The sequence below is a fragment of the Ptychodera flava genome, chromosome 14 (genome assembly GCF_041260155.1).
Source record: "Ptychodera flava strain L36383 chromosome 14, AS_Pfla_20210202, whole genome shotgun sequence".
Lineage (NCBI taxonomy): Eukaryota > Metazoa > Hemichordata > Enteropneusta > Ptychoderidae > Ptychodera > Ptychodera flava.
Genome location: NC_091941.1, coordinates 2,196,189 through 2,220,646, shown reverse-complemented (window position 1 = coordinate 2,220,646; position 24,458 = coordinate 2,196,189). Strand labels below are relative to the sequence as shown.

The 24,458-nt window shown below is 37.5% G+C and overlaps 3 protein-coding genes across 4 annotated transcripts in view; 2 read left to right on the top strand and 1 right to left on the bottom strand.

Moving 5' to 3' along the window:
• Nucleotides 1-8,382, top strand: part of LOC139148924 (cation channel sperm-associated auxiliary subunit gamma-like) — a 34,940-nt gene extending 26,558 nt beyond the window's left edge. Inside the window, exons 20-23 of the mRNA XM_070720378.1 lie at nt 4,750-4,849; nt 5,187-5,337; nt 6,595-6,675; nt 8,107-8,382. Coding sequence (XP_070576479.1) covers nt 4,750-4,849; nt 5,187-5,337; nt 6,595-6,675; nt 8,107-8,225 — 451 coding nt within the window. The 3' untranslated portion in view covers nt 8,226-8,382. The remainder of the gene's footprint in view (nt 1-4,749; nt 4,850-5,186; nt 5,338-6,594; nt 6,676-8,106) is intronic.
• A 1,723-nt stretch (nt 8,383-10,105) lies between these two features.
• LOC139148923 (serine/threonine-protein kinase pdik1l-B-like) lies at nt 10,106-16,564 on the top strand. 2 transcript variants are annotated; one of them, XM_070720377.1, is made up of 5 exons: nt 10,106-10,275; nt 11,518-11,546; nt 12,413-13,719; nt 13,928-14,099; nt 15,190-16,564. In XM_070720377.1, exons 3-5 carry the CDS (start codon nt 12,636-12,638, stop codon nt 15,230-15,232), a joined length of 1,299 nt encoding a protein of 432 aa, XP_070576478.1. In that variant the 5' UTR covers nt 10,106-10,275; nt 11,518-11,546; nt 12,413-12,635; the 3' UTR covers nt 15,233-16,564. The 2 variants fall into 2 exon arrangements, with proteins under 2 accessions (XP_070576478.1, XP_070576477.1); XM_070720376.1 differs by having other exon boundaries at nt 11,518-11,627.
• A 2,198-nt stretch (nt 16,565-18,762) lies between these two features.
• LOC139150618 (myoblast determination protein 1-like) lies at nt 18,763-24,013 on the bottom strand. The gene is made up of 3 exons (XM_070723054.1): nt 23,435-24,013; nt 19,401-19,465; nt 18,763-19,089 (listed from the first exon to the last, which is right to left on the bottom strand). Exons 1-3 carry the CDS (start codon nt 23,866-23,868, stop codon nt 19,022-19,024), a joined length of 567 nt encoding a protein of 188 aa, XP_070579155.1. The 5' UTR covers nt 23,869-24,013; the 3' UTR covers nt 18,763-19,021.
• Nucleotides 24,014-24,458: the final 445 nt, after the last annotated feature.

The following is a 24,458-nucleotide window of genomic DNA, read 5'->3' as shown; positions in this document are numbered from 1 at the left end:
AGGGATGATTGGTACGTGTCTTGGGTTATCGGCTATGCTTATTATGTTGTTTGATGGACATCGAGAAGGGCAATTTTGACGAGGTAGACAACACAAAAGGCCGGTAACATACCGTTAAAATGTCAGCGGTGTACAAATCAAACGTTTCAATCGAAATCAACGACGAAGAAACATTCTAGTATCGACGGTATTTTGTGTTCTACACATATATTTTAATACTCCATATTTCCTTATGTTTCATTACCCTCCCACTTTTGCATTTCAGGGATTTGAAAATAAGTTCTGAACTGAACAGCTGATTTTTTGTTTACGTTTTAAAAGTAGTCCGGGTCCCATATCCACCACATGTGGAATATGGATTCATCGTAGTCATATACCTATAGTGTGACGTCATACTATAGGGATAACTGGGTCTATGTATGTGATAATTACTAGTATGTTATTTATAAGTTTCATGCAACAATCTCACTCGTATAGCAAGAGCTTTTCACTAGTGTACAGAAAACAGTTACTTTTGTCAAGTAAAAGCTTACATGTTCAACTAACCTGAAAAAATGTATAACAACATCAGTCTTCAAGTTTCTGTAGCTGATCTGGCTACAGCAACGGACTGAATTCAAAGAACCCGCCATTATTGCTTTTAAACGGCAAACCACGTGATGCTAACAAACCACACAGTGCTAACATGTTCGCTTTCCATTGGCTACAATGGATAAATGTCAGTTTCTCATTGGTTCTGAATATGCAAAAAATCTGTACAATGAGTCAATGTGCTCAGGTGATAGAATGAATGACTATCAATAGTGTGATTGGTTGACGATTAAATGCGTGCCATTTGCCCAGTCAATCAACAACACATTCAAGGTTGTTACAAACTATTCTGATGTCCATGGCAAAATATCCATGGAGAGAGGATACACATGTAATTTGCTTACTTCTGTGTGTGTTTCTTCTTTTGTACAAATTAATGGTCCTTCTACCGTGGCCGAAAACGACACAGACCCTCTTCAGTTTGTAATTGCGTTGTTCTGTTTGAGCTGCGTCGTTCTGTTTTGACCTGCGCTCTTCAGTTTGTAATTGCGTCGTTCTGTTTGAGCTGCGTCGTTCTGTTTTGACCTGCGCTCTTCAGTTTGTAATTGCGTCGTTCTGTTTGAGCTGCGTTCTGTTTTGACCTGCGCTCTTCAGTTTGTAATTGCGTCGTTCTGTTGAGCTGCGTCGTTCTGTCTTGACCTGCGCTCTTCAGTTTGTATTGCGTCGTTCTGTTTGAGCTGCGTCGTTCTGTTTTGACCTGCGCTCTTCAGTTTGTAATTGCGTCATTCTGTTTGAGCTGCGTCGTTCTGTTTTGACCTGCGCTCTTCAGTTTCTTCTGCATCGTTCTGTTTGATCGTCGCTATTCGGTTTGTTTTGTTGTAATAAAGGGAAAGCAACTCCTCACATCGTTCATATGTGAATTCTTTGCATTTTGTGTATGATTCTATGTGTGTGTTTTATGTAAAGGGTTGATTAGGCATGGCGAGACGTACCCGTAATTTACGTGTCTTGCTGTTAACCCACATTGGAGCGGACAGACTAGCGTTACACTGCGATCCTTTGAAGCTACGTTTCGAAAACAGAGTTTTCTTCATCAGTCACTTAAAATTCATTTTGATTGGTGAGACATGTTGAATGATGATTGATTTTATGTGTTAATATGTTGTTCCACTAAAGTTTGTTGTTCAATTACGGAAGCTATGTCTACGGTTTGGTCTTGTTGTGTTTGTGTATGCTCATGTGAATCGGAGTGCCATCTATTGTAGCTTTTGTGAAGTCTGGCATTTATAAGTGTATCGCATACTTCTATTCCTTCTGTATGCGATTATTGGTTGCTCGAAGGTTTGCAGCATGAAAAAAATATTTGGGACAAGATTTCACAGACGTTCTTGATCCAAGGCTTAAATAGTATAAAATCATGGATTTTTGTATAAAATACAGCAAAAACGGGCTAAGTGTCAAAGACACAAGGAAAAAAAGCTGGAGCAACAAAAAAGGACCTCGAAATTAAGAAAGTGAAATAGAAAAACATGAAAAGACATTGATGAAGTTCAGAGAGCTTTAGATGATATTTACAAAGTCAAAACACAAAGGTATTATTCAACGTGCTAGAGTAAGATGACATTCGTAAACTTCAAGAATCTACAGATTTAAATGAAATTTTATAATTCGCAGAAAGAATTTTATCGAAATTTATACCAGACTACACATTGTTTTCCTGAAGAAACACCAGAAGAGTTCGCTGGCGATTTGCATATTCCACTGTCAGAATTACAGAACAAATATTTTTGAGGGTTATTTGAGTCTCGAAGAGTGCTACCAAGCTTCGAAAAACATGTCCTGTAATAAAAGCCCGGGGAATGGCGTTTCTGGCCCTTGTATGGTAATTTAACTGTACTGAGTGTCAACTATATGTACACGTCCATATGGAGAGTTGTCAGTGTCAGTTTCCCAAAGACAAGCAACCATTACTTTGATTGATAAAAAAAGAAAAAAGATCGTCTGTAACTGAAAAATTGGGGACCTATTTATCTTTTAAACTGTTATTATAAAAATTGTTGCCAAGGCCCTTTTAATTCGAATTTCAAAGTTTTATCGGAAATGATTCACCCAAATCAAGCTGGTTAATATGTGAAAGGTCGCTACATCGGTGACGCTGTTTGCAAGATTTTAGACTCAATACACTTTACAAAGAAAACGACATTCCTGGTATTCTATTTTGTATTGATTTTGCCAAGGCATTTGACTCTATCAAGTGGCCTTTCCTTTACTTTGCTTTAAAGAAATTTAATTTTGGTGAATCTTTTATTCTATGGGTCAAAGTTTTATACTGCGATATTTCTAGTCATTAATAATGGTGTCACCTCTGGTTAATTTCAAGTTAGCAGCGGTTCAAGACAAGGTGATACTCTTTCACCTTACTTGTTTTTAGTTTAGAAATTTTGTCCATCGCCATTCGTCACAACAAAACAATTAAGGGCATTCAAATCGAACAAAATGAGTTAAAATCGCACAATATGCAGATGACACCACTCGAATGTTATCAGATGTGAAATCTGCCGAAGAGTTTCTCAGAATAGTTGACTCATTCGGCCAGAAGATCAATAAGGAAAAGAGTAACGCACTATGGTTAGGTAGTAAGAGAGATTGTATATACACACATTAATCGACTCAATGTACTGCATCATTTAACAAAGGTAGGAACGATGTGTGAAGTTGCCCTCACTTTCCTTCTTATAAATTGTTCAAAAAATGCTCAGGATGTAAACTGTCTGCTCTACCACGTGTAGCAAGTGATGATGACGACCACGAGGTAGCCTCGTCCAAGGGTAACAGTGGAGGCATAACCTCTCTCCCTGCTATTTAAATTAGAGTAAAAACATGTTGTTACTGTGCACATTATCTTAGGGAAACAGTTCTTGTCTAAATGTGTAGACAAAAAGAAAATTTTTCCGTTCTATTTATTTATATAACGGAGGTCAAACAAAAGCACAAAGTTGAGAGAAATATTTCCTACAAAAATAGCACAACTGAAAAGTATAGGACCCGCTGGCATATTCTGGTAATGTACTTTGAATCATAATTTGAGATTCGAAATATATATATATATATATATATATATATATATATATATATTATATATATATCAGTCTAGTAAACACAATACGAACACAACCTTTAACACAATAGAACAAAGTTAGACATCCTAGTTTCCAGAATGAAAGAACAAACCTTCAGTGGGACAACACATAGGAATACGTACAATCTGCCAATATACCACGAAATTTATCCACTGAACCTGACTTGAGGCGATTGATAAAGAAAGTCTGGAAAACTTTCGAAACATACCGTTAGTGTCGTACGCAGTGTCTCAACTCTGGAGTACAGACTGCACTGAGATTCATATTCAGCTGTCTCGCAGTACCTATTCTGTTCTGTACACAAGACAGTGAAACAAAAATATACACCACCATACATTAAACGCAAACAACCAATATGTGAACGATGTGTGGAGTTGCTCTCCCTCTACTAAACTCCTCTCCCTCTACTACCTATGATTCCACGGGCACCCCTGCAAAGTTGCAATGGTATTCTCCAAGTGACCGTTCAATGTTTGTTACAAAATGTTTACTCCAGTACTTCCAAGTTATCACAGATCAAACAGAAAGATGCAGTTCAAACAGAACGACGCAGCTCAAACAGAACGACGCAATTACAAACTGAAGAGCGCAGGTCAAAACAGAACGACGCAGCTCAAACAGAACGACGCAATTACAAACTGAAGAGCGCAGGTCAAAACAGAACGACGCAGCTCAAACAGAACGACGCAATTACAACTGAAGAGCGCAGGTCAAAACAGAACGACGCAGCTCAAACAGAACGACGCAATTACAAACTGAAGAGCGCAGGTCAAAACAGAACGACGCAGCTCTAACAGAACGACGCAATTACAAACTGAAGAGGGTCTGTGTCGTTTTCGGCCACGGTATCTTTCAAATACATAATAGAACACACCTAAAATGATATTATTTGGTCCTGAACTTTTTAAACCATAAGCTCTACAAATTTGGTTTACAGACTGATGGATGGACGGACTGACAGGACAGTCAGACTGACACAGACTGACAGCATAACAGCATTGGCCCCCTTGGGCCTCTGTCAATGGTGCCAAAAATGAATGTATGATTAATGTAATTTTGTTACTTCCGAATTCGCTAGGGATGTAGATTTCTCCACATACTGTGAGTACAGCACAAAGTTTGTTCTGAAAATACACGGATTCCGACCCAGCTTTTATACTTCATATATTGTCGTTGGAGTAAGTATTAGCTCCTCACATTGCCCTTACATCTGTTTATGTTCATATACTGTATATTGCTCCACCATGTGTTAGAGAATATTAATCTGACTCCTGGATTATGGTACATGAACCACATAACTTCTTCAGATATGACAGAAGCACTGCCATTTTTAATGTTTTTATCATTCATTATTATTTATATGGTGTGTATTCCAACATTTCTGATACATATGAAGCATAACCTCTTCCAATATTTTACACCTAAGGACCATCCCATGGAACCTTTTGGCAGTGTCAAATTTTCTGCATGATTTGTCACAACTGAGATAGTTTTTCACATCATGGTTTATTACAGGTCTCCCTGGCAGCATTTCTCGCATATCTACTTGTGTATTTTATCTGCAAACGTGAAGATGAATACGTCTTGAAAGAATTCAAGAAGAGAGTTTTGAAACAGAAAATACATCCAGAGGAGAGAGCATCTCCATCACCTGTATCTGGTTCTGGTAAGATATGATCCTTTCATCTCATATGGCAATGCCTATCTCAAAGTTCTGAACACAATAATTATAATGTAATCTGCCAAGTTTACTTTTGCAGTAGAGATGTTCCGTGATTCGCTAGATCCTTTGGAAATGAAAAAGTATAAAGTGTCAAATCAATTCACTCCCCATTTCCAAATACAGAGGTCCAACTTTGGCAGAGAAACAAAGGATTGTTTCAAAATGTTATGTGATTAAAGGAATGGTCTTATGTTATGACAGAAAGCAGCAAATTGAATGTTCTACCAGAATCATTTCCTATAACAAGACTTCAATGGCAAACTAATGTGAAAATGTGGACACTGTGGTCCTGTTGATTGCTCCATTCCAAGAGCTATTACTACTTTTTAGCATTTGTTTTAACTATTTGTATTGTTTTTATTAACTTTATATTTTTAACTCATAAAATGTTTGTTTCATTTTGTGTCAATATTTCATTATTGATCTCAGTGTACCTGAAGTGTATTAAAAGGCTAGTAGCTGTAATGTTTGGTAATTTTTTTTTCACAGTTTTGTTTGTATTGTCAACTACAGTTTGTTTTTCTACTCCCCACGGAATGTTGAGATATCCAATATTCAGCTTGTCAACTCAGCCTGTACATGTGTGAGCCCCATTGTTACCATTAACAACTAAATTCTAGTCCGGACAAGAATGTTGTTTTTGTTGTTTGCAAGCTAAAAAGTTTATTTAAACATGCTTTTTGGGAGTAGTACAAGAATTTGCAATTGATATACAAAAAAATCATCAACGTTACAGCTACTGGCCGTTACTCATGCTATATGTTTAAATTCTCCAAAAATTTGACTATAATCAGAAAGAGCGTGTGATATTGCATATCACACACATTGCTGTTGTGTTGTCAAAGTGGACATGAAAAGGAAAGTATTAAAACGCAGCTTTCTGCCATCTAAATTGAATCTTGTCATCTTTGCTATTAAGTCACGAAATTGCTTCAGAATCCATTCTCTTTTATTAGCAATGCAACATTTGTAAGGAAGTGTTGTAATCATTGAATACACAATACTTTCTGTCTCACAGAAATAAACTTTGTTGTTATCGTGATTGTTATATGTTACTTAAATATTTACTTGATTTGTGAAATCATTTGTCATTGCAAAGTCTGAATGGTCAGGACTTCCTCAAGATATTGATGTACAAAGAAAATATTTCAATTCAATTATTTATTCTGATATTTCATCTCTGTGGTTTCTTTGTTTCAGAATACAGCAGTGATGAAGAAATCTTACACATCAGTGAGGCATCACCTTCAGTCACTTTTTCAGAACATGTTCAGCATATTGGTAAATACGCAAATATTTTCATGAAAATATTTCTTTCAACTGTTATCATTTTCAATGGGTTTCTTTTTATTTTCTTTTTCAATGTATCAATATTTCATTATTTTATATTTTATTTGGCTTATCCGCTATATTTCTTTAGCACACAGATGCACCATACATATCAAATGTACTGCAATTTGTCTGCACAGAGGGACATACAAGGGGACAGAAATACCGTACTCTAGAGAGGCTGCATGCATAGGCAAACAATCTGACCCTTTTCGCTTTACAGAAGATGTTTCATTTTTACATAAATTTTCACCTTTAAAAGAGGAATGTGAATTCAGTATGTGAAGAATATAAAGCTTGATGTAATCAAAGTTTTATTCCAGCTACTGGTCTGTTGTCAAAATAAATCTGAAAAAAATTACCAAGCAAGGAATAAAGCCAGTTTTGGGCAGATATCCCGCAGAGTACGGCTAAGCTACTTTATATCACAAATGATCGGAGTAACATCCTGTCTGGATTTACACTCACCATATTACTGTGTCACATTGTCTGCATCAAAATCTGTACAAAGGAAGCTATATGATAGTTGAAATTCAATATTGTGTAAAAAAAGTAGTGAAAAGTTAGAATGGAAGTAAAAATATCAATGCATATAAAGGCTTGCATCTGCTGACTATTTTGTGCTCTAAATCCTTCCGTTAAAATCAGAATGGACTAATAAAGAGATCTTCCCTGATTGGTTGAAACATAGACACATCTGTTTTAGCTTAACATTTACTCATAATTAAATTGCATAATCTGGACATTGTGAAAAGTTGATCCCTTTGTCCTATGATGAGTGGATAGTATCTAGCATAGCTGTCAATAGAGCTAAAAACGCATCCTGTTCTTATGTGTACCCATGCATTGGATTGCAAGCTTTGTTGTGATTTCAGTACATGCAGTAAAACCTGCATAGAAATGAAAGGTGTTTACTAACAAAGTTCACCTTTATGATCATATTAGTAACATTTTACACACATTGAAAATGTAAAAATATTTACACACATTGAAATTGTAAAACTATTTACACATTTAGATTTTTAAAATATTTTAAAATATTCACCCATTCAGTGTTTTTAAAATGAACACAGCAAACTTTGATGATATTATATGACAGTTGTAAATAAACACAACTTTCAGTGCAAGTTTTGACCGGTTTCCTACTTCTTTAATACACTTACCCTCACATTGATGAAGGATTTGAAATTATATCTTTACCAGCATAGTATTGATGATTTGCAGAAATTCAGAGAAATTAATGTCACAGAAAATAGAGTGAATGTACTGTAGGAGATAAAATATTAGACAGAGAAAGACACTAGTATTGCAGAGAGAGAGTTTGTGAGATCAGCTGCATAAAAACATCAACAAATTCAAAGATTTTTTGTGGATATTTTTCAGACGCTTGGCGTCCCAGACGATCCCAAGGCAGTGTCCACTCCAGCCATACAACAACATCCTCATCACTGCATAAAAGTATCCTTAAGAAGCGTTTATCAACAGACAATGTACCTGAGTAGAGTTGTCTTTGTCAGTGCAGTCCCTCAGGAACACTGGGCATGTGTTTGCATTTTTGATGAAATGTTTTGTGTGTTGTAACATTACAAGTGTGTAACAATAAAAGAGTAAACAGTTTTTCTTAAGAAATGAAATGTTGAAATAAAAAGAAGTACCAAATTCTTGTGATCTGTTATCATGTTTGTCATCTGTAACAAGTATTTCTTGTAAGTTGTGTTTCATTGTACAGAGAAATACAGAAAAGTAGTGTAGCATTTCCTGTACTGAACCCAACCATAGGGAACAGATGAAAGGACCCTGGGGTGGGGAGGAGGGTATTTTGTGCAACGGTTTACCTTATTTGATTTTATTAATTTTGACTTTGATATATCAAATAAAACTTTCGACTCCAAACTGTCTGACTGTGTTTTCAATACCTACAATTCCTTATCTCCTCTTCAACCAGCAGTGCACATACCACTCTAATTGCTGCGCAAACATTGCCAACTTGTTAATGACTGAGCGTATCAGCGGATTAGCTTAATAAGTCAACACCACAGCCACCCCACACACATGTAGTGAAATACGGATTTTACTACGTGTGTGTGACGGCTGTGGTATTGACTCAATCACTTAATCGTTGATACCGACAGCCGGATTAGCAAGTTGGCAATGTTTTCGGAGCAATTACAGTGGTGTATACACAAGTTGGAAAGGAGATAAGGACTTGTCGGTAATATATAAAGCAGTCAGACGGTGTGGAGTTGAACTCTTTATTTGAAATATCACAGTCAAAATTAATAAAATCAAATAAGGTAAACCGTTGCACAAAAAGCCCTCCTCCCACCCCAGGGTCCTTTCATCTGTTCCCTATGAACCCAACCAGTCTAATACCACCCAATGCCTTTCCAGTACCATACATCCCTTTCCAGTACCATACATCCCTTTCCAATACCATACTATTCCTTTCCAGCACCACACTATCCCTTTCCAGTACCATACATCCCTTTCCAGTACCATACATCCCTTTCCTGTACCATACTATTCCTTTCCAGTACCACACTATCCCTTTCCAGTACCATACATCCCTTTCCGGAACCATACATCCCTTTCCAGTACCATACATCCCTTTCCAGTACCACACTATCCCTTTCTCAATAAATGTCCCTGCAGTGCGAAATTCACTCCGAAATCCAACCACAACTCATAAAGCCCAGCTTCCTGCTTCCAATGATAAATAGACGTTAGTGCAAATACATATTTTTGTTCATTCATTTATTTGGTTCGATGTCTAGCATATATAAATTGTAGGCCATCATATTATTCGTGGCAGTGACAGGACAAAATAAAATCTAGCAACCTAGCAGATCAAATAAGAGTCAAAAAGGAAAGTGAGTATCTACTGTTGACTGATTTTAATTTGCATTCTCTTGGGACACAAGAAGTTAGATGTGAACTCCATATAAAGGTAAAGCTAAAGAATCTGATAATTTATTTGAAGTCATTTCACAAGCATACAGGTAAATTCACAGTTGTTCCCTAGGTTTTGAACAAGATGAATAATACAGGATGTAACAGTGCATTCATCCTCATTAATTCCACTTTTGTATTGTCTTGTTATTTGTTCAGTAGTGTTTGCATACAGCAATTCCTATGCATAGATTCGGTTTCCTTCAGTTACGTAACAGCTAATATTAATAGCAATTACTCAAAAAGCATATTCATCTACTGTGAGAGTAAAATATTACAATACAAACCATGATTGGAGATGCAAGGCCGACGATGAAATATGCAAATTATGTGAGATTCCCAAATATAATCAGGATTGACCAGACCTCGCTGGCTAGGTACTGTTGCCTAGCAACGGTTCATATTTTTAAGCAGATACCAGCTTCTGCTGTGCATTATGGGATGGGTGTCTCATTTTGCTATGACCGTGAACAGCTTCAATACTCGGTATTTTGGCTAAACTGCTGTGACCATCATGGTGTTCCATGGTTTAGGACCAAAGTCATCTCCTTGCAGTCATTGTACAGATGAGAAATGCATCAAAATTTGGTTTCTGTGCGTCCGGTGAGTTACTTTTCAATGGCATTCATTTATCAGTAAAAAGGAGACACTTCGAAATGTGACAAAGGATTGATCCATAGTAGCCTTGTGCTGTTTTTGACAAGTTTACGGTAGATAAGGAGCATTTTACACCAAACAGCTTTATATAACGCCGACGCCAGCCAACTCTGGCCGATACCAGTTTCTCAGCTGTTATATCAAGTTGGTCAGTTCGCGCTACACAGATGAATACAACTTGAAGTTGATATTGGCGTTGAATTGTCACCTTTATACCTTATGATGGACAAATTACTTTATTAATTACAGCAGATGAACTGTTTCATGATGGTTTAAGATTGAACCATAAAACAGTGGACAAGTCAAATGACAGCAAAGTGGAAAAGGATAGTACGCTATATTTAATAAAAAATAGTTCATACTAGTAATGGCGAAATGCAAGATGACTGTTCTTCATTTTCAATCAATATTCGTTTGCTTCAGGTTTTCATCCACAAATATTTGCGTTTCCGTTGACAGCTGCAAGTAGTGTTCACTGACGGTGATGAGCGTGTGGTAAAATAGATAAGATGCTCAAAGCAGAGACGATCTGACTCTTTTGTCGCCCAGCTAAATTCGTCGCTTTTATGATCAGTAATGCTAACAAAGTGCATAAAAACCGACATCGATACAGAGCGGGGTTTTGAAGTATTATTAGTTCAAAGTATTAACAACTTGTACAGAACAGATTAGCAATGTACACAGGTGGTTTCGACCATTGCTCCAAAATGTCCTACCTTTCATCCTAGACAACACACTGTCCTACCTTTCATCCCAGACAACACACTGTCCTACCTTTCATCCCAGACAACACACAGTCAAAATACTTTCACTCTTTCGGATGCCGATACAGTTTTCGTAAAAATTTGTTTTATATACATGTACAAGCATCACGAATTGCTCGCCAAGGAATGTCAGTCAAAGGGATTTCAGGTGTCGTTTGTTTGTTTGTTTGCTTGCTTGCTTTTTTTACTTTGTGTTGGAGAGCGTAAATTATTTCTTTCCGCGGTTTCTCACGAAATCACAGATCTGTAACTAGTAAGTAATATCAAAAATATCGTTTGTTGTCATATGATCCACGAGTATAAACCTCCAACATGCCTTATTTTAATTTCCACTCTTTGCTGAGTATTCAACTGCCCTACATACGCAATTCATTTCTCCCTATTATAACTGTATGTGGTTTTCACGCCATACTTTCATTTCCAGATAAAGTCTCTAGTTTGTCGTATTTTAAGGTATGAACAACTCAACAAAACGATCGCTTGGAAACAGCTGCGTTTTTACAGCTTGTTTAATAGTTCATCTATAGGAAAATAGTAAGTTTTATAAATCGTTTGAATTGATGATTGAAATGAAAGACTTGAACATGCAGAAAATTATGTAACTACAGTTACATAAGTTTAATCAAATTAATCACTTTACAATTGACAGTGTGCCATAAGAGCAATCGCAAATATCGAACGAGTTTCAGGTTGCTATAAGATTTCTGAATCTATACAATTCACGGAAAATCATGTGTTTCCCATTAAAACTGCCAATGGCTGAACGAACTGTAAGTTTGCTGCTTGTAAATAAAGGACAACTTTCCTTGAATTTTAGTGTTTAGTCTTCTCAGGGAAACGTACACGCATGCGTGTATACCGATGCCCTGTGAAAACTCAAAATTTGTAGTGTGCATTGAAATTCTAATTATTGTCTCCACAGCTCCAGAAAAGCCATGGTATCTGAATCAATATGAAAACACGGCCATTATGTAAGCTGACACTGTCCTCTATCGTGGAAAGATATTGTTCAGATGATAGCTAATGAAAGATTGTATTTTCTGCCATGATTGGGTTATTTAATGATGAATGATCTAGGGTTGTCGTAAATATGTAATTTATTCTGTACAATATTCTGATTTATATAGATGTTTGGCAAACAGTATGAGGTCAGGTCACCTGTATTGCATTCCATACGGTGTTAATTCAGAAGTTGTCATATTCGTCCCACATCAATTTCTCGTTCGCACACTACAGCTTGGATAGCCAGTTTGGTAGAATGACGTGGACAGAACGCATATCAAAACGTATAGTCAATTATTTATCACATTTTCATTCAGCTTCGAGTGTCGGATTGGCTGTTAATGGCACGGTATTCTGAAATGGACTGTCATGGTAGCAATTGCTCGCAAGCTGACGCTGTTGCCTGGTAAAGTCAAGCCGTTGACGCTTTTGTCGTCAGTCGTCCAGCTTATACGATTATAAGCCTGTACCTTATAATTTGTTGTTGCGGTACGACTGAGAGAGCGTTTTCCCCATGTTCTATCCTGTGCACGGAGTCAAATGTCGTCCAACTACTCGGAGGTACGTCTACTTGGTTTTGGTGCTTTCGGCAGCGTGTATCTCATCAAGAACAGACGAGGATCACTGTTCGCCCTCAAGAAGATCCAACTTGGCAATGAGAAAACAGAGAACAGTGCAGTCAAAGAGTTAGAGGCATTCGCCAAAATTTCGCATCATGATCACATCGTGAAATTCCATGACGGCTATTTGGAAGAGCGACATCTGTGTATAGTGATGGAATATTGCAACGGTGGAAATTTGGAAGAGTACTTGTTAAACCGGCCGTGTCATCGATACACAAATGTACGTTTTATGGTGCAACTGGCAGATGCCTTGAATTTTTTACACGAAAACGATATTGTGCACAGGGATATGAAGCCCGACAACGTGTTGGTTTGCCGCAAAGATAACGGAATCGATGTTGTCAAGGTAACAGATTTTGGAATATCCAAAATCGCCGATATAGACCGGAGGGTAAATGTACACACTGCCGTAACCAACAACGACGTAAATGTCTTCAGCACCACAAACTTACAATTGTACGGAAACTACGGCGCTGGTACGGAAGCATTCATCGCTCCTGAGGTGTACGAAAAACATTACACCAGTAAGGTAGACATCTTTTCTCTCGGCGTCATTTTCCTGGCAATGCTTGAACGTGAAGTTGACCCGTTCTCTTTCCAAAGTAAAGAGCTTATTGCGTTGTTTTACTATTGCCCACTCACATTGGGTATGTACAACGCTGAAGTGCCCTATATCGGCAGGATTATGTACAGAAATCCAAATGCAGTCCGTGCTCTTGACTACCGAGTATCGGTTAGCCCCGATCTCAGAAATCTTATCAATCGTATGGTGCTCAGAGATTACCACAGGCGGCCTACTGCCGATTCGGTGTTTAAAACATTGAAAGTCTTCCTGCGCAATCTGAAAGATCAAACAGTGAAGACCCAGAGTTCATCCATTCCAACATCCCAGAAACCAGTCCAGCAAAATGTCAAAGATGAGACTGGTGAGACGAAACGCCAAAACTCGAAGAATGCTGGCGAAGTGCTTTCTAGTGATGGACGCAGGTCAGCCTCTCAAGGTTCGTTCTGAATTCCACATACTTTCACTTTTTGTCATTTTTTTTTCAACAAATGTTTTCCCCTGCATGATGTAGCTTTTCAAGATAATTTATCAAGTTTGAATCAGTCATTGGTTGCGAAATTATTTCAATGTTTCACTGTTTTCACTTGATCTCAGTCTTTTTACAATTTCATCGGAAAGAATTCATTTTAAGGATGTTTTTCCAGAGTCGACGACTCCAGTGAAAACGAAAGCGAAGGTAAAACCATCACGCTCACAAATCAGTCCTGTCGTCGTAATATCACACGCACACGATGAATCGACCGAGTTTGATGTCTGCCATCCCACTGTAAGGATAAAATGTTTTTGCGTCTGTGGAATTTTGGTGTTCACAACCGTGTAAGTAACATCGTTTATATTTGTTAAATGTACCTTTGGTAAATATTTATTTATTTATTTATTTAGCCGTGTACACATACGTGACATTGGCATAAAAAGAAATACAAAACAAAAGAATTACAAGATCGAAAACACTTCGCAAGGGAGAGATGGAAAAAAAGTCATTTCAAAATTACATATTATAAGCTTTCATCAGCTCATTAAAGAGCTTTGCAGTAATATGCACAAAGGAATCATCTGAACAAGACATTATATAATTGAAGTAGGACATCTTGTCAAAATGTTTCAGCTGAGCCTGAATCTCAAAGATATAATTACAGTAAATATTCGGTTTATATGTAGTCTGTGTGTTTTAATTGTTGTAGCCTGGGAACGCCACCGAATGCTATGTTGATAGTTGCTGTCATAGAGGGCGTCCTTCGAACATCATGTAATAATAATTCATATGGCACAGACTTTCGAACTTGACAACAAAAATTGTCAAAAGCCAACCATGGGAGTATATTTTCTTACCGTAAAATCATTATCTTTTCTTTGCGTGCATCCCTAATAAGTATGATGCGGCTATATGATGATAGGGAGGAGACTTGAAAAATTTTGATCATACAGACAGGGGAGGGGACTTAAACATTTTTAGGGTACTGAGGGGGGATCCGAAAAAAAATATGAATTACAAGAATTACAAGATCGCGATTTCAATCGCGATTCCTCCAGCCCCCTCCCCTAACCGTTATTTGTGAACGCAGCCTAATAAGCATAAAATTTAGTCTTCTTGAAAAAGTCATGGTTTGTAATTCTGACTCGTTAGAAGGAGAAATTATAGACCGTTTTAGATGTTGTATTTATCTTTTCTTTATAAACGAAGAATACCTATCCATACATCCATAAAGGTCGGCATTGCAAGATGTATCATTCTTTGAACGATTTACTTTGATGTCCGGTTTGTAAAGAAAAAATACAAATCTGTGCGAGTGTGAAACCAATCCGTTTCTTGATGGTCTTGTTGTTACATTTGTCACAATCGACTCCCTACCATATATTCTCATGTACAGTTTTATGAGTATTATACACTGTTTGTTGTACTTTTCAGTGTAACTTTGATTATACTCTGGACCATACTCTGGCGAAGATGATGAGCACAGTTCGGAACGTCACTCAGGATATTCCGGAATGGCCCATGTCATCGATTTTTCAAGGAGTTGCATTGAAACCATGACCACGACACATAACTTAAATTAACTTTCTCGACTGTTCTGCGTTCAAGATAATCGAAAGCCTTTGTTTTGATCTCGTTGAAACGCTTGTCCTTACCGTATTTTAAGCTTCGTTCTTTGTGAGCGCTCACTTCGGAAAGAACCTCGAGCCCTCATCTGCCTGGTAAGTCTCCTCTCTCTCTCTCTCTCTCTCTCTCTCTCTCTCTCTCTCTCTCTCTCTCTCTCTCTCTCTCTCTCTCTCTCTGAGCTGCTTGAAGAGCAATCGGTCTTCTCGGATTTCGACATATGATGATTAAATGATCGTAAAAATGACTGTTCTACTGAATTGGATCACACGGAGTACTGGATTGTGAACATTACACAAGACAGACATGGAAATGAACAAACTGAAGTGTGGATATCCTCACCTAAATCAGGATTTATGATGGTCATAAATCATTGTTTGTAATTTAGTATTAGTCATCACTTCTCTTCCAGCCACGAACTAAAAGTTCATGTACGTAAGATAGATTTATGTCAGTCATAGTAGACGTCCTGTCCACCTTTCTCTTCATGGATATGATATGTGTATCTTTAATAAATGATATCTTAGTTTTGTCAGGATTACTCTGAAATGTAATTTTTAGGACTTGGACGTCCGTAGTGCGATTTACAGATTTCAAAAGTTGAGAAATACTTCCCTGCTACACTTTTCAAGAAACTCGGCAGCATTGCGACATTGTCGCCGAGTGGACATTATCACTGCCGACTGTCGTACTATCATTATCATTTTCTGTGTGAGGATGTGCGATTAGTAAATGAGCAAGCGGAAATTTCTTACGTATAGACACTGTTGATTTTCTTATATTAAAATAATCTTAACAACCTTAAATAAAAATTGCCACGTTCTGTTTCTATGACGTCACGGAAATGAGTGAAAAGTTTTGAAATATTGTTGTTATGCCAACTACAAAGAATGAATCAAATAAGGTTTCTGGTAGGACGTTTCATGAAAGAAGTCATAGCTATTATGTTTTTGATTCAACAACTATCAGGCTGGTTCATCTTTGGTCTTGTCGATTCTAACCTCAAACTCCACAACTTATTTTCCTCGTCAGCAAAACAAGGAGACACTTGGACATACAGATAAATGTGTACTGACAACACAGTTTCTGTAAGGGTGATCAGAAATTTGAAACTTCACGAACCGTGCAAAAACTTCCGACTTTCTCTGTTAATTTTTGACGAATAAATCATGCCCCAGTCGAAGGTATCATCTTGTTGTATCTTATTGTACAGTTCTAAAACTGTCCTTTCTGCATGTTGAACTATTCAGAAAGGAAAGCAGACGCCATCATCAACAAAACTTATCAAAATCATAACCATTACCTCTGAACTTCGGAGTTGAGACAATGACTTTCTACGGAGATCTTTATTGGAATTCTATATTTAAACCAAAGAGACAAGTATATGGGAATCGAAGGGAATAAGGTCAGATATGTCCTACTAGCCACTGTAAAACTTGACACGTAATCGTTGATAATAAACTGACAAAAATGAAAATGTCAACACTATTAATTTGTAATTTAAATCGGGACATTTTTACATTATTTCTCATATTACATCTTCCGTACACCTGGAGCAGACAAGTGTCAAAGGGAGGTCATCGTCGATGGTCGTCTGTTCATGAGAAATTTTCTAACATTTTTCGAGCGATCCCCTGGCTACATGGGTCATTGGTTGAAGTCGTGACCTCTTGATCACATGACCACGATCAGCGTAGTATTTTTGCTAGAAGGGGAAATGTCGTGTATAGTAGACGTTCACACAATATCCTACCGTCCTCCGTGAATACGTCATTTTTCTCAATATGTACAGGCCTTCTGTCATTCAAACGCAAAGTCCCAGTGTCACGTCAGCATGAAGTCTTTATGTCTTCTCATACGCAGGATTGTACGACATTATAGTATTGCGCCGACTACTAGAATTTCGCTTTGAACAACAATTGAAACTGTGAACGATTTTCAACACACCATATATTTAAGAGTTTGAACCAACTTTCAAAGTTTGTGAAATGACCAGATATAATTCTGGTGGCTCCGGTCCGTCCCTACAGAGTCAAAGTCTCCCATGCCGGAAAGGGTTTCCCACTTTGCATTGGTATGCATATCTCAAAGTGTTCTACCGGTAACTAGGTGACTGGTTAGGTGAAGTCTTTGATATGAATTAAGTGTAGGACGGTATAATTACAAGTTCAAAGTTGATAACGTAAAACGGACTGAGTCCACAGATTTTGGCAATAATATCAGACAAGTTATTGGTTTCTTAAGCCTTCACTGTTGTTCCAGAGCAGTCATACTGTATTTTGAAAACAGTAAATGGCATAGATGTTACGCCCCTTTCTTCCGTTATCGCTAATTTACTCACAAACTTGCAAAATATACTCTACCAGTGAATACTACACTGTGAAGAATTGTATCTGTATCTGCAATGCATTGGTATTTTAGAAATAACTACATCTACAGAGAATATAACTGACACACGTGATTCACATACCTTCAATCGGAGACTTTCTCTGACTGAAGTAAAAACACCCAGAATGACAAAGAACCTAAGAAGTTCAAGTGCATACTGACGAAGTCTGTTCCAGATGTATTTTCATGTTTTTCATTGCTTTCTCAATATTTTGTGAATAATTATCATTGAAAGTATACCAGCAGGATCTCGCTTGAATGCTACATAGACCAAACGTTGTATTTGGAATTGTACTCTCAATTTAATGGTTGTAAGTTGAAGAAGAGCGCATTGTCATATCCAATGCTCTATTATGAAGTGATAGTGTTCATTATGCCAAATGTAGTGATTATATCGTTTAAGTATGAAATGCAATGAGAGTGACCCATTATCAATAGTTAACATAAGAAATTACCCATCATGCAACCAGCAATCAATCAATCACGCAACAACACTGACAAATAGTCGGACATGGCCTCCAAAATTGTTTCAAGAATTTATTCATTTCTAGAATCAGCTTAATTCGTCCCCAAATTTCATCTCATTCAACAATAACCCGATGCAGGTTGCTCAAAAACAGGAATAAAAATAATGTATTCTATATGTCTCCATTAGTATCCGGCAACATTAGCGGAAAGTGTCAAATATAAGAAACAACAGCTATGGAAAATGTAATAAAGAGTAAATAATTGATATAAATTTTAGATGTAATAAAATATATGTCTATATATGTATATGTTTTATATATATACATAGATATATATAAAATATATGTCTATATATGTATATGTTATACACACTCACACACACACATATATATATACATGTATATATATATATATATATATATATATATATATATATATATATATATATATATATATATATATATATATATATATATATATATATATATATATATATATATATATATATATATATATATATATCAGCTGCTCCTATATGTTATCTATGGAATATCCAGTATTAAGTCACGCTTAACCATCGTCGTCGGGTAGAGTTCATCCTGTTTATACGTCAGCGTTCTCAGCGGTGCGTAGTGACGTCACAGTTGGCGCTGCTATCAGATGTAGGAGTTTCATTGCTGGCGTGTTTAACCAATAAACTCACTCTTTGGAAATTACCACGATGTGTATTTGTGTGCGTAACAGATAGCGGTAACAGAGTTTCAATAATCCGATACCGTTGAATATTTTATTCAAGCCAGTAGATATTAGTCTTCGGCAGTTCTTCTTCTCGATCTTTTAACGGTGGAACTTCACCTGAATAAAAGTAGTAGTAGAAGTAGTAGTAGTAGTAGTAGTAGTAGTAGTAGTAGTAGTAGTAGTAGTAGTAGTAGTAGTAGTAGTAGTAGTAGTGGTATCATCATTATCATTATCATTATCGGCTTCAACGTCAGAGATTTTTCTCTTTCGGGTCGTATACTATACACTATGGATGACCGAAATATATTTGGACCTTCACCAGATATCTTGTGTCTGATGGCGACAATGCCGAGGACTATGCACTACCGGCCAAACGCAGTATTAAAAGTGCGACATCTTTCATAGAGATGCAGAAATGTATCACTTACCATATTCCGAAAAGTCGTCCTCTCGATGTTGAAAATCTTGACTTGTCATGTCACTGTGTTTAATCCTGCGCGGAAGAAAGAGGAAACAAACAATGTGGAACCTTTATTTACAGTATCATGTTAAACTATACTCTTCGTTAAATCATAGTATCTCTAATATACATACTAAGATTCGTCAATTTTTAGTCAGTCAATTCAGATATATATCCCTAATTATGAAAGTTCATCAAATATGCAAATTAGCAATTAACTTTGATGTCATACCTTTATGTCTTTCATGGAGGATAAATCCTTGTGTGATCAATATTTGTACCAAATCTCATCCAATTCTGTGCAGCCGTTCTCACTGAATGGTATTTTTTTTCTAAAAGCATTAAGTATGCAAATGAGCATGAAATATGCAAGCCACACCAACAAAAACTAATCAGTTCGTGTCATTCTCAAACAGAATTTGTGTACCAGATTTGATTCTGATTTGATGAGCGGTTTTTGAGATATCGGGCCCACAGACAGACAGACAGACAGACACACACACACACACACACACACACACACACACACACACACACACAAACAGACATCGCTGCGACATAAGCTCACGTGTGTGAACAAATGGTCAAAAAAGAAATGTGTGAAGGTGTTGTTTGCAAATTGCCACCGATCGTGATCGAATTCTGAAGTTTTAATTTTCACACCCAGATGTGTTCCTCACTTAGATTAGCTGTTGGCTGAACGAATGTCAGACAGACGAGATGACGAAACGCGAACCATCGACAGATTAGATTTTCAGCCATTTTCAGTGTTTTTGTTCTGTGCTTCATCTGCGCGTTCATGTTTGAATTCTTATCGCATGATGACGTGCCAATAGCTCGTGAGACAGTTTATTTGTACGAGGAGGGTTGTGACTGTTTAGTCAAGATTTGAGCTTCCTTGTCAACGATTGCTTCGGTCATGTCACATAAACAAGCTGTAGGCCTATTGACGAGTAGAATACCGGGCATTTTAGCATGGTATAACGAGTAGACACAAAAATATTGAAAACCATAATCAAAATTCACAAATAGTGGGCCTTTCAGTCATACATATTTGAAAACAATTTGAACTGTCTCAATCTAATGGGTCTGTAATTTAGTACGATATGCCTTCCATTGCAGTAACTTTGCTAAAAACACAAGTTACTCGCAAAATGTTGCATACTTATCCGACAAAGAAAGAGAAAGGGTTCACAGCAGTTTCACGTCAAAACATGTAAACGCAGTCACGACTTCGAGTGTGATCGATGGAATCCTCTTAAATTCTCCTTCATTGGTTTGATATGGAATTAGTTTGGATTTCAGTTCCAAGGTAAAATAGTCCTTCGGGAAAATACTACAAACTACTGTAATTTCACGATCTAGTGATTTGCTATCGGATGTATTGCTTTCTTGACGTTTCTGGGGTTCTGGTAAACTTCAACCAAGTGACAGGGTTCCATGGAAATAAAACCACAATGGAAGCGACAGCAGTGGTATCCTATGACATTGAAGATATTATTCATCAGAATTTTTGATAACTTAACTTGTGTGTTGTTCGAGATCATCGCCTAAATAATCATTCTACACCATGATTCACACTTCGTCCGTTCAAATTTCTTCATTTTCTCACAGTATGTGCAGTGTGTTATCGTGCCCTCGAACACTCGGCACGTTCGTTCATGAAAAAAGGCTCCCGTGTGATTTGTGGAACAAGGTTTTCACAAGCCCTTATCAACAGTATTCTCATTGATGATGTTTTTCCAATAAGCGTATTTAAATTGTTGTTCAGAAGCTCTAAAAGGCGACTTCTCCCACAGGAAATAAAACCCTGTTACTAATAGTCCAGTGGCCGCCAATCTTAGATAAGGACCGCCATGTTCTCAACTATCGTTTTTAAAATTCGTTGAATAGGTTTTCAGTTCTTTAGTTTACGTCTTGGATGATACCTTTTCGCTCTTAATATCGTTTCCCGGCCTATTTTGTAAACTGTAGTTGACATTAGTTGCTATATAATATTCTCTTGCGTACAACTTCTCTCAAAACACGTTGACGCAATCAGGCTCCATAGTAAAGTTTCCTTATGCTTAATCGGCAATGTCATGATTGTTGAAAGAGGAATTTCAGTCCAGAATTGATATTTTGTTTGACATCAATATGACGTATACTGGATATTTCAATTATTAGTGTAGTTTAGTCAAACACCTAGCCTGGAAATCTGAGATTATCTGCACTTCTCGGTTGCCTAGTCAAGGAATGATGGGTCAAGACTAATACACAGGATCATACCTGTATAATAATTCGTAAATATCCTAGGTGGTACAGTTCTATTCATTCAAAATGAAAGACTCCTTAACGCAAGCAAATTGCTACCAAAAGGAAGATTCGCCCACTATTCTGCAGCTACATTAAACATGATCGAAACATCTCGTCACATTCTGTCCTGGTTTGATGACGTAATTAAGTAACATGGATAAATACACACGTCACATAATCTCTTACCGAGAGTCTTCATGGAGCTACCAAAAGATAGCTCCATGATTCCTCCTACCATTTAGACATGTCGACTCTGTCTGTCTGTCCGTCTGTCTCTCTCTCTCTCTCTCTCTCTCTCTCTCTCTCTCTCTCTCTCTCTCTCTCTCTCTCTCTCTCTCTCTCGCTGATGTCTTCCATGGGAACGTGTGCGAAATATAATCTGGCTTCACTTTTAAAGACGTGTTGGGAGTTGTTTTACAGAGAAGTCCATCACAAAACTCTAAGGAAAGCGCGATCGTTTATAAAGTAGTCTTCATGAGTGTTTGAGCGAGGAAAGTGAAAGACTACACCAAGTATATAAAGTGAACAAATCCATTCACATTCGATATTGGGGCGATTTTTTACAGTCGAAAAAAGCGCCCCTTTTACACGATACTGTACTGTCTACAACGTGAATGGCGGGGCATGGCTTTTTCTTGAAAATAACGCCAAGGGATAGCGGCCAGACAAACACGATTGCTTTATTCTAAACAGTTTCTACGTGTTATCTCTTGGCGCTGTCGGTGTAAGGAGAGACTTGGCGCCACTTGTCAAGCCTGCCAATCACTTCTTCAGAGGTGACATCAAATGAATTGATTGTAGCCAAGGTTATCATCCAGATAAACTTTATTGAAATATGGATTGGATTTCTCGGTGTAATCTTGCGAAACTGCCATTCACAATGACTAAGTCTGGACGTAGATGTTCTGAATGTGTGATTGCTTGTTTATCTTAAAACTAATCCACTGTGACATAAATTTACGTAAAATTAATACCGATAGGAATTGTTGTCCGAGTGTTGAATTTTCCTCCTCGGTTATGATGTTATGCAGTCATAAATGTAACTCCATTTTAATTACATGTAATGACCTTAAGGTTTTATTGACTGTAACGAACGATCACAGATCATACTTGGGGACCATACCAACATTATACACAGTTGACTAGAAGGTCTACTTCTTTCATTACCGAAACAGAAGAGTACCGGTATACTTTCGTTTTGAACAGAAATGAAAATTATTGTGTCGCTTCGTGCGCACAACACCGTGTGTAAAGTTTTGGTCTGCCTGATGGTCAAGAAGTTCATATGCCTGATTTCAAACTTGACATTGGAATAATTTTTTTGGATCGTGTCGGGAATTAAAGAAACTAACATACGATAACAGTAAATATTGGAGAACTACGATACCTGTCACACAAATAAGTTAAGCATTAGATATAAATATATCGAAATATACAGATGTTCCCATGGAAAATTACAGTGCTCGATGCGGAAAGCAGAGCGTCATAAATGACAACACAAATTACTTCAAGTGCAAAGTAATAATATCTATGACTTAAATTTAATGCATACTGCAATTTTCTTCTGTCTGAAGATTGCAGAATGCATGAAACCTAAGTGACAGACATTTTTACTTTGTACTTGAAGTAATTTGTGTCTGTATATGCATATGTATATCAATGCATATCTGTAGGTATGTAGCACATGCATTAATTCCTATTCCCTACCTGTCCATTGTATTGGGTCGGTACGATGGAACTGTAGCGTTGTTGCGCGCTAGCAAAGCTTGTTGATTGCTGCTCCATTCAGTGAATCCTTCATCATGTCTCAGAGATGGCTGTACTGCTGCAGCTGCCATTGGAACGTTGCAGTGTCCACCTCCGATTGCAGGCGATATTGGCAATGGTGTTGGACGATAATTCAGCGGCAACGGCGGTTGCGGACAATGCGGGGTCGAGCCCAGCAGACTTATTAACGTCTGGATGTATCCAACGGCCCCTTGTAAGATTTCTCTCTTCGTTTTGCTACCCTGTAGTTTGTCGGGTAGCTTTCCTTGCAAGTCATTGAAGGCGGAGTTCAGTTTAGCGACTCGACGTCTTTCCCGTAGAGTTGCATCGCGGCGAGATTTTTGCTGTCGGCGTTCAAAGTCGTACGACACCATGTTTCCTTGCGTTCACCGATGACGATGGGTGATAGGCAGGTGACTCTATGCTTGCCTTCGAAAAGAAAGAACAGGGTTGTGGGAAAAACGAAGGCAACTGACGAATAACCAAATGCGAGTGATCATGAGATGGTAAGGAACTGGTCTTTGCCACTGACTGAGATGATCACGTACCAAGACTTGAAATGATAATGGGCGTTAAAGGTATTGGAGCGTATCATGACCTTAAACAAAGAGTGCATATCAGCACATAATCATTATGAGTTAGGGACGTACAGAAATTTCAAGAGGGCGTATCATAAGGAGTGCAATAAATCGAAATGAACAATATGATTATCGTTATTCTGTCATAATTATGCGGTAGTCGTCGACTCGGATTCCTGGGCGACTTTTTCTTTTCTGGATGAGAATTTACAAATCGTTGTCGTTTAGTGAGACCAAACTGATTGGAATACTCGTCTAGGACCAGTACACTGGTTAGTTAACATGGAATTCAAGAATCAATTCATGTGTCAAAATATTAATAACAGAATTCCTCGTATCACGTGACCACAAAGATGGTGTTTGAATTGTAATTCATTGATTGGCGG

What these genes read in the sequence shown, in the direction of transcription:
- LOC139148923 (XM_070720377.1), top strand. Translation starts at nt 12,636, where the DNA reads ATGTCGTCCAACTACTCGGAGGTACGTCTACTTGGTTTTGGTGCTTTC. An exon ending in ACGCAGGTCAGCCTCTCAAG is followed by an intron (nt 13,720 to 13,927) that starts GTTCGTTCTGAA and finishes ATGTTTTTCCAG; the next exon opens with AGTCGACGACTCCAGTGAAA. An exon ending in ATTTTGGTGTTCACAACCGT is followed by an intron (nt 14,100 to 15,189) that starts GTAAGTAACATC and finishes TGTACTTTTCAG; the next exon opens with TGTAACTTTGATTATACTCT.
- LOC139150618 (XM_070723054.1), bottom strand. Translation starts at nt 23,868, where the DNA reads ATGGTGTCGTACGACTTTGAACGCCGACAGCAAAAATCTCGCCGCGAT. An exon ending in CGACCCAATACAATGGACAG is followed by an intron (nt 19,466 to 23,434) that starts GTAGGGAATAGG and finishes TCTTCCGCGCAG; the next exon opens with GATTAAACACAGTGACATGA. An exon ending in GGACGACTTTTCGGAATATG is followed by an intron (nt 19,090 to 19,400) that starts GTAAGTGATACA and finishes ACTTTTATTCAG; the next exon opens with GTGAAGTTCCACCGTTAAAA.